The sequence below is a fragment of the Echinops telfairi genome, unplaced genomic scaffold (assembly GCF_000313985.2).
Source record: "Echinops telfairi isolate 266 unplaced genomic scaffold, ASM31398v2 ScPeMD7_7468;HRSCAF=8506_0, whole genome shotgun sequence".
Classification (NCBI taxonomy): Eukaryota; Metazoa; Chordata; class Mammalia; order Afrosoricida; family Tenrecidae; genus Echinops; species Echinops telfairi.
Window position 1 is genome coordinate 8585222 of NW_022111369.1, and position 13378 is coordinate 8598599.

The window sequence follows — 13378 nt, forward strand, 5'->3', positions numbered from 1 at the left end:
AAACCAAACAGCCGAATGAACCGGAAGCTCTATCAAAATACTTTCTAAAAAACACACCAAAAAACCAAGAAAAACAAAACGCACCTCAACACGGAGGGCGACACCCAGGTTTCAGGACCAGCTATTCTTCCTTCTAAGCTGGTGGTTCTCAACCTTCCTCATGCCGCGACCCTTTCATACGGTTCCTCATGTGGTGGTGACCCCCCCAACCATCAAATTATTTTTGTTGCTACTTCATAACTGTCATTTCGCTACTGTCGTCAATCGGGCAACCCCTGTGAGGACCGCTGAGAACCACTGTCCTATTGGACAGCAGGGGTCTAAATCAAAGTGCTCTCAAGGGGACCTTGCTTGATCACAAAGGGTCAAGACTGAGTAATATTCAATTAATGGAAAGGATGCAGAATCACCGTTAGACTATAACCATTAAATAGTGTATAGACACATGATTATTTGTCTCCCAGAAAAACCCATGTGTTTTTAAAGCCCTCCCAGAATGCTTAGGGTTTCATTTCTTGTTTTACATATTCAGACCGGGGTCTTTCCTGTGGCTGCAAATTCAACTACCCTTGCCTTCAGCAATTCACTCCTCTGGTTCAGTGATTGCCGGAAGAGCAAGCCATACTGAAAACATACATACAGGACACCGAATATTAGCACCAAAGAAGGAGGACTCTTCTGAACAGGTTTCTATTGTGCTTTTCTCAAACAACCGAAAGATCAAACTGCACGTAGCCTTGGTGGCACAGTGGTGAAGTCACTCACAGGCTGAAAAGCAAAAGGTTGCCACCGCTCAAACCCACCAGCCACGCTGTGGGAGAGACAGGGCAGCTGCTTCAGTGGAGTGGACAGCCTCGGAAACCTGACGAGGCAGGGCAGCTCTGCCCTCGAAGTGCTGCCATCAGTTGGAACGTACTTGAAAGGCAATGGGCTTTCGCTTTATGTACTTCATCAAAGATGGCCAGATAGTTAATGCTAAATTTATTGTTGCTTTTAATTCTACAAAGAGGGAAAATTGCACCTTCAATATAAATGGAACACCACCTCCTTCCTTCGTACTTACTCCACCATACTTGAAACCCCAGTGTGGTCGATTTTGTAACCCAGAAGCCATTTCATGGTTACTAAGACATTTTGCAAATAACCCTAAATTAACAGTTAAGGAATTAGCCAAGATTTTATCCAGAAGATTCAATGGCATTGAGTGACAAGGTCTAGGCATTTAAAAAATTATCTGCTATTTTTTCATTACCTCAAAGACATTTTTGTACAGCTTAACTACTGTCTGAGACATGAGTCCCAACGTTAGGTTAACTAGAGTGAAGCACCGTGTTAAAATCCTCACAGGGTGACAGTAACATGGCTCAACCGTGGTCTATGTGGTTGGGAATCTGGGAATGAGATGTGGAGTCACTGAACATTTGGCCAGCATTGTGGCTTTTCATAAAGTACGGTGGAACGGAAGATGCAGACCTGGGAGGAAAACAGCCTGTTGGCTTGGGGCCTGGGCATCAGCTCTTCCAGGAGTGTTTTTTCAGACTGTGGTCATGAACTTGACTGCATTGGGGTACCAGATACAAATTGACTAGGCATATAGCTGTGTACACAAGGGTCACTCATTAGCAGAAACAGCCCTACCTTTCTGTACTCTGTATCCACGATAAGAGATTTTAAGGTGAAATATTTACACATTTGTAAAATCTGAGGGTATGCCAAATGGGTCTGAGGTTTACTTAGATCACCTTCAAAAAATAATATTATAGATTAAAGAAAAAAAGAAGAAGAAGAAGACATGAAAGTGATACACAGTAGCAGCAGCAGGGCACCTTCTCAGCCTGGAGCCTCTCCTGTCCCACAATGGGGTGCGAGCGAGGTTCCCCTGAAGTTTGCCAACAACCTCCTCACTCACAAGCCTAATGCTGAAAACCACTCTCAACATCAGGTTATTCTATTTACATAGTAGCTGTATATATCCAGATATTTTATTTAAAACATTAACATAATTCTTCCGACCTTGGGGAGGAAAACACAAACAAGCAATCCACCATTCTGAAGTAGAGGAGCGTTAGTGGAGTGCAGGAGGAAGGAGCTGTGTGTTCTTTGGCACCTCTTAGCAAGCTCGCTAGTAAATCCCAGCTCGGGGCTCGTCGCCCATGAAGGAAGAGCTGCAGGGGAGAAGTAGCTTTCTCAGGATGAATAAAAACAAGTCGAGGGAGAATACTTTGTCCTTTTTTTTTCCTCTTTTTCTGATCGTTGATAGGCAATTTGGTCCATTTCTTCATTGACCAGGGCAGTTCTCCCACAATTAAAAAAAAAAACAACAAAAACCCACAAAACTATACCTTTGGTTACAGCGTTAATTCTTTTGGTATAAGAGCTCTTTGTCTTTGCTCCTCAGGTGGACTTCTCATTATCTTCACCAATCTTCTGAACCCGGGAATACTTCTTGCAGGATGATTTAAAGCAGCCAGGGGGCCAGGACAGGGGCCACGAGAAGCAGCACGGAATCGAGCCTTGTACATTTTTCTCAAAAAAATAAAATATGGGGAACCACCACGTTCGAGACAAGAAGTTAGTCTGGGAGGAGACCTTCAAGTTCTGAAGAAGGGAGGTAAAAATAAAATTAGACAGATCTTTCTTAAGATTCTTATTCTCATCTTTTTTTTTCTTAATTAGTTAGCTGCAAGGCATGTACCAGGAAAGGTAGCCGTCACCAGAGCATATGATTCTTATGAGGTTGCTATGTAGGAGTCTGTGGCAGTGACGTAAACTGTCAACTTGAGTTGGGGGTGGAGTCTATCAGTCTGTCAAACAGGTCTTAGCCAATGAGGCTTCTGTGTGGAAATGGCCTTCTCCTGAGGATTCTGGGAACTCCTGCCTTCCTCCCTAGAGACAGAACACACTCTCTCCCTGAGAGACATTCCTGTTGACAAGCCACATGGAGCTACACTGATGGAGCCAGAGCCCTGGAGCTGGAGGAGCCACATGGAGACCCACATCAGCGCTGGGATGCTCCACCACCACTGGATCCACAAGACTTTCCACCCACTGGCCTGTGATCTTCCTGCATTTGGCATCATTGCATGTGTTGCACGAGGAGGCATTTATAGACTGTTATAGGATATATGGGCTAATATCAGACTTATGGACTTGATCTGGACTGAGATGTGGTGTTTTCTTAATATACAATTACTCTTCTATCTAAAGTTCTTCCCTAATACACACAAGTGTCTGCCTGGATTTGTTTCTCTAGTCTACCCCGCCCAACACAGAGTTGGAATCGACTTGATGAGTTTTTAGAGGCTAACCCAGACTGTGTTGGAAAGTTCATGCTAACCTGCCACACTCCATGTACAAGAGATGACCTGACATGAAATACACTTGCAATCTTATAATTCCTGACTGACCCTTGGTTTGAGCTTAAGGTGGACATTTCAAGGTCACCTAACTTTCAAATTACACCAGTAGAATGGATTGTTTAAAATTGCTAAATTATATTACATAACTGCCTAATGATATCATGACAGAACTGTCAAATCTCACCATTACACAGTTGCCAAACCACTGAATCATGGCCCAGCAAAGCTGACATATAACCTGAAGCATTACAATCAGTGCTACTCTTGCCTGGCACCTCCAGCCTTGTTACTGTTAGACGTACACTGTTAGTATGCAGAATGCAAAACAGTCAGACAGGAGTTTTCTATTCTCATAAATGTGAAATGTAAATTAATGAGCTAGCCAATAAGTGAGGAGTAGATGTAGGGCAGACACGAGAACTGGGTTTAGATCCTTGGGGAACGGTATATCTCAATCACTTGCAAATTCTACAAACATATTTTACAATATGGCAAGGCTATCCAGAGATAAGTAAGTCATGGTGCACACACTAATTTTCTTATTCCAAGGACACACATCAAGCCAAGGGAACCACAGATAAGGGAAGGTATAATCCTCCCCTGGGGCAAAAGCCAGGGGAGCAGGTATTAGGGGAAGCTTGCCAGAAGCCCGTGCACTTGAACCAGCTCTTTAAGAAGCCCTTGGTGACACAGTGGTTGTTCAGTGTTTCAATTTGAACGAAAAGAGTCGCAGTCTCAATAGGAGGTGTGGTGAGGGAGGGAGGGGCTAAAAGCGAGCTGATAGCAAGGAGTTCAAGAAGAAAAAGTTTTGAAACTGGTAGCAATTGTCTAATACTGCTTGATGTGAATGTGAGAGCTATCTGTACGAGCTCCCAATAAAACGACTAAAACAAACAAAAGAGTTGCAGTCTCTGAAACCCATACGGGCAGTTCCACCCTGTCCTATAGGGTGTCACCTGAGTCACAATGGGCTCAATGGCGACGAGGCTTTTTGTTTTTTCAAGAATGGGGCAAGAAAGAAACGGGCACCTGGGCACCAAAAGGCAGCAGCATCAAATCAGGAAAGTTACGAGGAACTTAAAGCTGGAACACACGATAACACCAAAAGATGCCAACAAACCCAGCAACTCACAAAAGCTACTGACTCTGCGGGTTTATCTTCTCCTAACCGCGCTCACTCTCCTCTACAAAATGAATTAAGTTTCTTGAGGGAAGGGAATATCATCCCTAGCTTTGCCACGGTGTTTCTATGGAGAAAGTGCCGGCATTTTCATCTAGCAAAGATCCTTCTTAATCCTCGTGCAACTTTATCAGAATTCAGCAGCATTTTCATCCTTGTGGCACCAACAATTATGAAGTGAATTGTCCCAAACCACACACTTGGGCGGCGACCACAGGGAACCGCTCCAAGGCCCCATCATCTGAGATGGGGTTGACTGCACATTCAAAGACAAGAATCAGCCCCTGCCCAGCCCCCGGCTTCTCACCTTCTCATTGGCCATTGAGTGGTACCACCAGAAGAGCCGACTCGTGATGTAGTAAGCGATGATCACATCGATGGTGTAGTGTTCGTGTGCGACGAGGATGCACACGATCCCAGCAGCACTCAGCAGCCAACAGATCAAATGGTACCACCAGAAGTGCCGAGGCGAATCTGCACAAGGGAAGCATTGCAGGGTTAACAAGACTCTCTCGGAGATGACGCTTGTGATGACAGTCTGTCCTAATGCACCGGAGAAGAGGAATCTGCAGTCAGGCCATCGCTGGATGGGAAAATTGGTCTGGTCGGCAAATATACCCCTCAGGGCTCATTCTTCCAAGAAGGGGAAGAGCTGGAAGCAGGCTACGGTCATCAGTGGGTGGTCACAGCACTCGATGCTCTGGGTCTTTCAAGGAAGAGAACAGAACTGCTATTGATTAGGTTGGCTGCAATCGACTCAAGCTGGTTCACCTACGAACCACCGCTGGGAAGGGAAACAGTACGGACTAAAAGCAAGGTAGTTATCTATGAAAAGAAGAGGGGAAAATGAGCAGGTGTTATTTCATCCCTTACAGAAATGTACTTTTACTTCTCCTGGGTGTAAGGAAAGGATGGCATGTGTGGCGAGCCAAATTATGGTTCCTGGCAATTTTGCTGCTACTTTACATACGGACTAAAAAGCACTCCCTATGAAAAGCTTAAAGGCGGCAGCTTTAGAAAATGTTTTTTCCCATAATTATATTTATTAAAATCTTCTATTTTTCCTAGCATATTCTGTGCCACATAGACATTTGTAAATATATAAATCAAAAGAAAGATTCGGTTTGTTGTTGTTTTTTACATTCCCACCAATACATCTCTTATAGGTTTTTTTACTTTTTTAATTGTGCTTTTTTAAAAAATCATAGGTGGCAGCTTTTTAAAACTTAAAGAAGATGGCTCCTTTTTTTTTTTTAAATAAGCACTTCACCCACGTTTCAGAGTTCGGTAATTCAATGACGAAGAGGGTTTCTTTAAGCTTTACAGCGTTACACACTACCAACAGAAAGAGGTGAAAGAGGGCTGTCTGCTTCCTTGGAAACCCCATGGGGCAGTTCTACCACATTCTGTGAGACCGCCATGGGCAGCCTATAGGAACTGATTCAACGGCTCTGAACGACTGCATGTAGAGCGGCAGTCTCTAGAGCAGTGGTTCTCAACCTTCCTAATGCCACGACCCTTTAATACAGTTCCTCAACCATAAAATTATTTCTGTTACTACTTCATCACTGTAATTTTGCTACTGTTATGAATCTGGCGACTCCTGTGAAAGGGCGGTTTGACACCCAAAGGGGTTGTGACCCACACGGTTGAGGATCGCTTCTCTAGAGGGTGCACACTGTTGATGAACTAACCCAAAGGTTGGAATCTGAGTTCACGCTGAAGCGCCGGGGCACACAGGCCGGCTGATCTTCAGGAAGATCAGCCATGGGAAGCTGATGGCTTGCATGACAGCTCTGTAAGAGTTGGGATTCCTGTCTATTCACCTAGAGATTTTAGCCTCAGTGAAGACACTAACAACTTCGTTATACTGATTAGCGGTAAGAGAACTGGAAGACTCCCGGTTAACCAAATGGAATCACTTCTTTTATTTATCTTAAGACTTCGCAGGGAACCTTGGTGGCACCGTGGTTAAAAGTTGGGCCGAGATCTGCAAGGTTAGCACTCCCCACTCCTGGTACTTGCAAACCCACAAGGGCAGTTCTACGCAGGAGGAACATCGAGTGGTTCGCAAAGTGGGTAGTACCACCCCTGGGGGCTGGGCTGGGGTGGGGTGGGGGGTATTGCTGGCAAGATCCAGGAGAGCTGCAAAAGATGGATTAGGGGGCTACAGAGCCAAAGTGTTTAATTGCCTGGGGGGTGGGGGGCTGTGCAGTGCTAAGCAATGATAATAAACTGAAATGTATTTCCTTAATGGCTGAATAGCATGCTAGAGAGAATACCAAATGCAGGATCAATAAGGTATTCAAATGTAAAGTTTTTGGGTTTTTTTTTTCCCTCCTGATTTACTTTTGCTCTTTGGGGCACAAGTGAAATAGCAAAATAAAATAAGTAATGAATGATTAAACCCAAATTTGCATTTGAAAGTCAGGTTTTCCGGTTTTGAATTTATTCATCAACACTTCTCAGTTGCTTCATCCTGAGACTAAATCCTGGCAGATAAAGTGCTGGCAGGGAACTCAGACTCTCAGCATTTAATGCAGGGAGAGACCTTAATCTGGCCTGAAGGCCCAGCTCCAGCCCTTTGACTGTTCTGATGGTTCACACTGTTAAATCTGACCCAGAAATTTAGACGTTTCTGTAAAAATCCGGATTTCTGACTTCTCTGCAAAAACAGAAACAAGGGCGCCGTATTTCTGTTTGGCTACCACAGTCGGCAAGAGCATAGTAGCAGCATTTCTCTAGAGGCAATACGAAGACTTCCGATCCGACCCTCTGGAAAGCCTCATACTACCCCTGCTTCCCTTTCTCCATGGCTCAGTTGGCACCTCAAACCTTCAGAACAGCTGTTATTTTGCCTACATTCATGCACAACAAAAGGAACCCTGGTGGAGTAGCGGTTATGTGTTGGCCTGCTAACTACAAGGTCAGCGATTCAAAACCTCCGGAGAAAGATGGGGCTTGCTGCTTTAGTAGATCGTCCCAGAAACACACAGAGGCAGTTCTGCCCTGTTCTGTATCGCCTGGAGTTGGCATTGACTCAGTGGCAGTGAGATTGGTTTTCTCGTCTCCTAGCAGTATTGCTGGTGGCTACAAAAGACGGTGACAATAAACATTAATGGATGGTCTCTATCAGTGTGGGACCCTTGTCCTGAATAACAGACCAGGGATTTTGTGTGGCGGCAAGTTTAACAAAAGAAAGGGGGGGCTGTGTGTCTTAATTAGTGAAACCTTTCATATTAACAGCTAGCTAGACTGATTTCTTCAAACTAACTTTGTAAGGAATCTTGGCCCCTGTTACACTATTTAGACAGTTGAATAAAATCCTCTCCTACAGACCTCCAATGTGCCCTTAGTCGCAAGTTGTCATCTGTTCTTACAACTAAATAAATCTACACGACAAGGAAGAGTATATCTACACGAATGATACATACACCTAACTCTAGAAATCAGCTCTTCAAAGACACCGCCGAAGCATCTGCTGACTCAGACCAACCGCATATGGTATAGTGTAGAAAGTGACTGTTCCCTGACGCACAGAAAACAGGCATCAACATGGCAAGCCCTGTTTATGGACAGAACTGACTAAAGTTGAGTTTCTGTTAAACATTGCGGATTTGCATTTTATTTCTCACCAAACATTGGAAAGAACAGAATGGAATTCCTTCGATGCTACGTGGCGGTCTACCAAATGCTGCTGCTACCCACGATGTGGCTTTTAGTAAGGGGTGAAATGACCGCATGTCATCTGACTTGCTGTCAGGTAGAAGGAAGAAGAAAAACTAGCACTAAACTCTGCTTCTGGGAGGGTGGACTCTTCCTTGGTGAGTCTTTAAGACCAGACCATTTGGGGGTTTCCAAAGGCCAGAGAGAAACTAAGGATGTGATATCTGGAGTTAGCTTGCTTGACTTTAAATACCCAGATCCTTGACTAAGTCACTTGCGAAGCCGCTTTCTCTCAGCTTCAGTGTCCTCGTCGGAAAAAGCGGGCTATAAAACAGTGCGTCTTTAGAGGATGTGGCTAAGATTGAATGCGTTCACTCCTTGGGTCCACACAGTGTGAGTCAAGAGTCCCTGGGTGGTAGGAACAGTTAAGCACTTGACTATTAACTAAAAGGTTGGTGGTTCAAACCTGTGTGGAGGCGCCTCAGAAAACAGGCCTGGTGATCTGAATGCTTCCACAAGGTCCCAGCCCTGAAGACCCAGATGCACACTTCGACCTAATACTTGGGGTCTCCAGGAGTTAGAACTGACGTGACGATAGCAGTCACCAACAACAATATATTATTGTTAATGTTATGTGGTCTTAAAAGTGATCTTCGGTTACATAGGGTTTTTTGTTTGCTTCATTGCCACATGGTTTTCAATCCACCATAGCTTTGCTCTCGTGTGTAGTGCTCCTCCTCCCCTCAGGCTCAGCCACTCTCCTGAGCTGTTCCTGACCCTCAAATTAGAGGGAAGAGCCTGCAACTCAAAGGCACTTTCCACCGCAGTGGAACGTAATTTTATTTTACATACAGATTGGTGCTTTCTGAATAAACGCCAGATCCAATCAAAACTCACTGCGACCAAGTCAATTCTGACTCATTGTGACCCTATAGGACAGAGAACTGCCCTGTAGTATTTCCTAGACTTTAATCATTGTAGAAGTAGGAAGAAGAAGAAGAAGGAGGAGGAGGAGGGGAGGAGGAGGAGGAGGAGAAGGAGAAGACAATGACTTAGAAGAAGAAGTACCACTACTAGTACTACTTCTAGAAGCAGAAGAAGATTGCAGATCTTTGGGCCCTGGAATGGCTAGTGGGTTTGAACCACCGACATTTGAATTAGCAGCGGAGCTCCTACACACGTGCTCCTTCATCTACGATAAACAAACACTCCCATTAGATCGATTCTGACTCATAATGCCTCTACAATAAGGTGACCAGATTTTAACATTGGTAAAGTGGGACACCATTGATAAAACTCATATCCTGGTGAAATAGCCACATGGCAGCCGAAAACCATATACCCTAGCTTGTCGTGCATTCTTTCCAAAAATCAGGACTTTTCTAAAATGCCGCAGGATGTGGGAAACATTGTTAAAAATCAGGACATCTGGTCCCCTTACTCTACAAGGGAGAGCAGAACTGTCCCTTTCATTTCCAAGACTTTACATCTTTACGGGAGCAAGCAGAAAACTCTTACACGGATCACTGATGGGTTTAAACTGCCCGACATGCAAACATATGCCACCTGGATCTTTCTCATCCGTGTAGGAATCTCAAATCTTTGTCTTACTATCTTGAGAACAGAGAACTAAACCTACAACTCTAAGCAATCTATGGGCAAAGATTCACTTCTGGGCTGCTGGGAGACAAGGCTCATGTCCACCATACCATTAGGTCAGGTTAAACCTGCTTAGGCTGCGGAAGGGTTGAAGGAGGAGGGAGGAGGTTCAGTGATATGAGAGGGGACATCTCTTTCTTCCTTTGAAATTTGTTAAGTAAAGAGCATTGTGACACACATCTTAAACACAGGCTTGGGTTACTGGAACTAGTTCTATGCCTTTGGGCGGGGGTGAGGGAGGGGGAAATGAAGGAAGTAGTATACTACTTCAAAAGCTTTTGAGATAATGGTCTTAATGGCATAGTAGCTACACGGTGGGCTGCTAACTGCCAAGGTCCGAAATTAAACTACTGGCTCCTCCCAGGAAGACAGACGAGGCTCTCTACTCCCATAAAGAGTTACCGTCTTGGAAACCCACATGGGCATTTCTACCCTGTCCTATACAGAACCGACTCTATGGCACTTGAGTTTGTTTTATTTGGATTTGGGGCTGACATATACAAAACAATCTCAAAAATCAACGAAAACAGGATTTTCTAGGCAGCTAAAACCCTGTAACCCAAACCAGCCCAAAGCTGTTGAATCAGTTAAAATCCATGGTGGTTCCATACAACCCTGTAACAGACAGGGCATTATCTGTCCATACAAAACTCAGAACAGAAAAAGGACTTCATATAATGGGAACTAGACAAATAAAATGGGATGTTTCACAGTCTTGCCTTTTTGTTTACAGGGAGAAAGACAATCTCTTAAGAAGAAAATCATTAGTGTTGGCAGAAAGGCCCACCAGTCTGTCTACTAAAGTACAGGCAGTACTTCAAAATCACACAGTTGGGATAAAGTGGGACAAAGATCAGTATATCATTGACGGAATTATCTGGGATGACAGAATGGAAGTGTCGGACAGATCACTCAAAAACCCTGCCCTTTGGGCTAGGACCCCGGTTCCTTTTTCAATAAATAACAATTAGGTTCTTTTGGTTCTAATATTAGAACAGCTTTTCACTGTGGCATGATGCGAAATGCTAGATAAAAGTCAGGGTAATCAGGGTTTCGCTGTTCTGTTTTTGCTCAATTAATTTTTGAAACTGTGCTGTGGGTAAAAGTTTACAGAGCTGGTTTTTCCAATCAGCAATTCATGCACATTTTGTTTCCTGACATAATTTGCAATCCCCTCCTAGTAGCAGGACTCTTCCCACTTCTTCCCTGGGATCCTCATGTCCATGGCTCATTCTTTCCTGCACTGGGAACGTTGTTTGGATGGGCAAATGCTGCCTTTTGGGGAGAACACAGTTGATTATTCCGAGGAGCATGAGCCTCAGGAGTATAACATTGTCTGCTTTTGAGGTTCGTCTCCTGCTTGGCTGGAAAGGGCTTCCTTGGGGTGTGCTCAGGGCCAGGTCTGCAGGATGTTTAAAGGTCATAGGTCTTGAGGGGTACCACCAGTCTCTGTCAGAGGAGGGTAAGGTTTTACGCCTTCAGTGTTCAAATCACTTCTGTATGAACAGATCATTCATAGCTATCAATACCAATAAGCTAAGGAAGCCCATTAGTTTCTGGGCCTGGGTTCCCCTCCCACTATAGCAATCAATCAGTCATGTGGGAATGAGCTCTTACTTACATTCTTTGATGAACAAGTAGGTTAGTGTCAGCACAACGGTGTGACCGCTGAAGAGGAAGTCTCCGCACAGGATATGTGATCCAGTTATGGACAGGCCTCCGCCAGAGATCAACTGGAGAATCCGCTCTACTTTGGCCTGAGAGTTTCCGTTGAGCTGAAAGACGTGTGAAGAGCAGGAAGGGCATTTACCAACTGACATAAAAGAGGTCTGCGCCTGGTTGGAGTGACATCTAGAAAGCACACCTGGTTGTCGCTTTGTTTTTTTATTTTCAATCTAAAGACTCAAAAAGAATCCAAGGGAGAAGTTCCTCAGATTGAGTTTTAGCCATCGTGTTGGTGAGTTTTATGGACATGCTTTGCATTATTCAGTGTGTTCCTAGGAATATGTTTTGGTGGTGCTGTGTCCTTGAACAAAGCTTTCACAAATAGTGAGAAGCAATGACTTCACCACAGGCCTGAGCTACAAGACAGGGCCAAGCTCCCTTTTCTCCTTTTTTGCAGAGGGGAAGTCAGGGTTTGGGACAGTTTATATTTAATTCCACTGCACACCACATGCCTGACATTCTACAGCTTACGGGTTCCTTGCGTTACGTGGAAAACTTAAAGGGTGTTCCTAACTTTATAAATGGCTGATTAACATGTACAGTGTAACCGAGTGCTTTCATAGGAAAACCGCCCCCAAAGAAATAACCTGGGTGCTGTGGCAGAGACTCGGGGAGGCACATGCCTGCACAAGAGTGTGGAGGCTCCTAGAATCTACCGCGATGAGAGGAGAGTTGGCCTCTCACGGGAAACTCTGATGGGCGCAGGCCTGGAGTTTGAGACAATGGTCAAGGATTTGTCTTCTGTTAGAATGCATGCATATGGGGATGAGCAGTAGACTGAATTTTTCCAAACGGTGGGCACGGGAAACTGGGATTCTGCAGTGTTGGTGAGCCGGAGGGAGGGGCTAAGATCAGTTAGTACAAGGGACCAGACCTCAGAAAAATCAAAGAACGACAACACAGACAGACAACAGTTGCAGGTGTTACTAAGTAGATTGTGACCCCACATTTGCCTACAGGGTTTTCTGAGCTGCAATACGTGCATTTATAGAAACAAAGACCGGTGGTAATCCCGAGGAGCCTCTGGGTGAGTGCAGACCACCTTTCAGTTACCAGCTGTGTGCTTTTAACCACTGTCCCATCAGGGCTCCTTAGAAAGACTATTAGAGACTATTCAATTGGGACCAGAGGGACAAGTATATATCATGCTGCACCAAAACAGCCTACATATTTTACCAAGAATAAAAACCACCTACGCCAGTCCACTGCCATCGAGTCCCTTCCAACTCCCAGAGATCCGAGAGAGGATTCTCAGGACCGTAAGCCTGCATGGGAGAGCACGGCTCCTCCTCTTCTTGCTGGGTTCACTCTCCCACCAACTAACCCACCACCCCTCTAGGGCTCCTTGACCCCAAACAGGTAGTCTTTAAACCAAAACCTGACAAGCACTCGGAGTTCCTGCCTTGAAAGGGCAGCGTCTCAAAGGCACAAAGGATCGATCCCCTAACAAGGCAAGAGGACTGTTGACAGAGAGGTAGCACGCAGCACTCGAGTCTGGTGCATCTCAGGGTGAAGATGTTTTACAAAGGATTTATTAGCTCAGACACGGCCCTCAAGAATTTCTAGTCCTGAGGTTGGTGTGAACCACTGTCAACAACAAGATCAAATACAAAACCACCTCCACTCTGACCTGGCCATGGTGTTCTCAGATTTAAAAGGACCCATGCGGGGAGGAGATGAGCCAGTCAGGGTGCGATGTAACAGTGATGAGAAATACAACCTTCCTCTAGTTCCTAAAGGTTTCCTCCCCGCTCCCACTACCATGACTCGAATTCTATCTTGCAAGACT

At 44.9% G+C, this 13378-nt stretch overlaps 1 protein-coding gene across 2 annotated transcripts in view; it reads right to left on the reverse strand.

Annotated features, from left to right (window-relative positions):
- Positions 1-1968: 1968 nt before the first annotated feature.
- Positions 1969-13378, reverse strand: part of SGMS2 (sphingomyelin synthase 2) — a 96804-nt gene continuing 85394 nt past the window's right edge. For both annotated transcript variants that reach the window (XM_045284193.1, XM_004703299.2), the window contains exons 5-7: positions 11486-11639; positions 4847-5013; positions 1969-2598 (exon numbers count right to left, since the gene is read on the reverse strand). In XM_045284193.1, the coding sequence (XP_045140128.1) occupies positions 2395-2598; positions 4847-5013; positions 11486-11639 (525 nt within the window). In that variant the 3' untranslated portion in view covers positions 1969-2394. The remainder of the gene's footprint in view (positions 2599-4846; positions 5014-11485; positions 11640-13378) is intronic.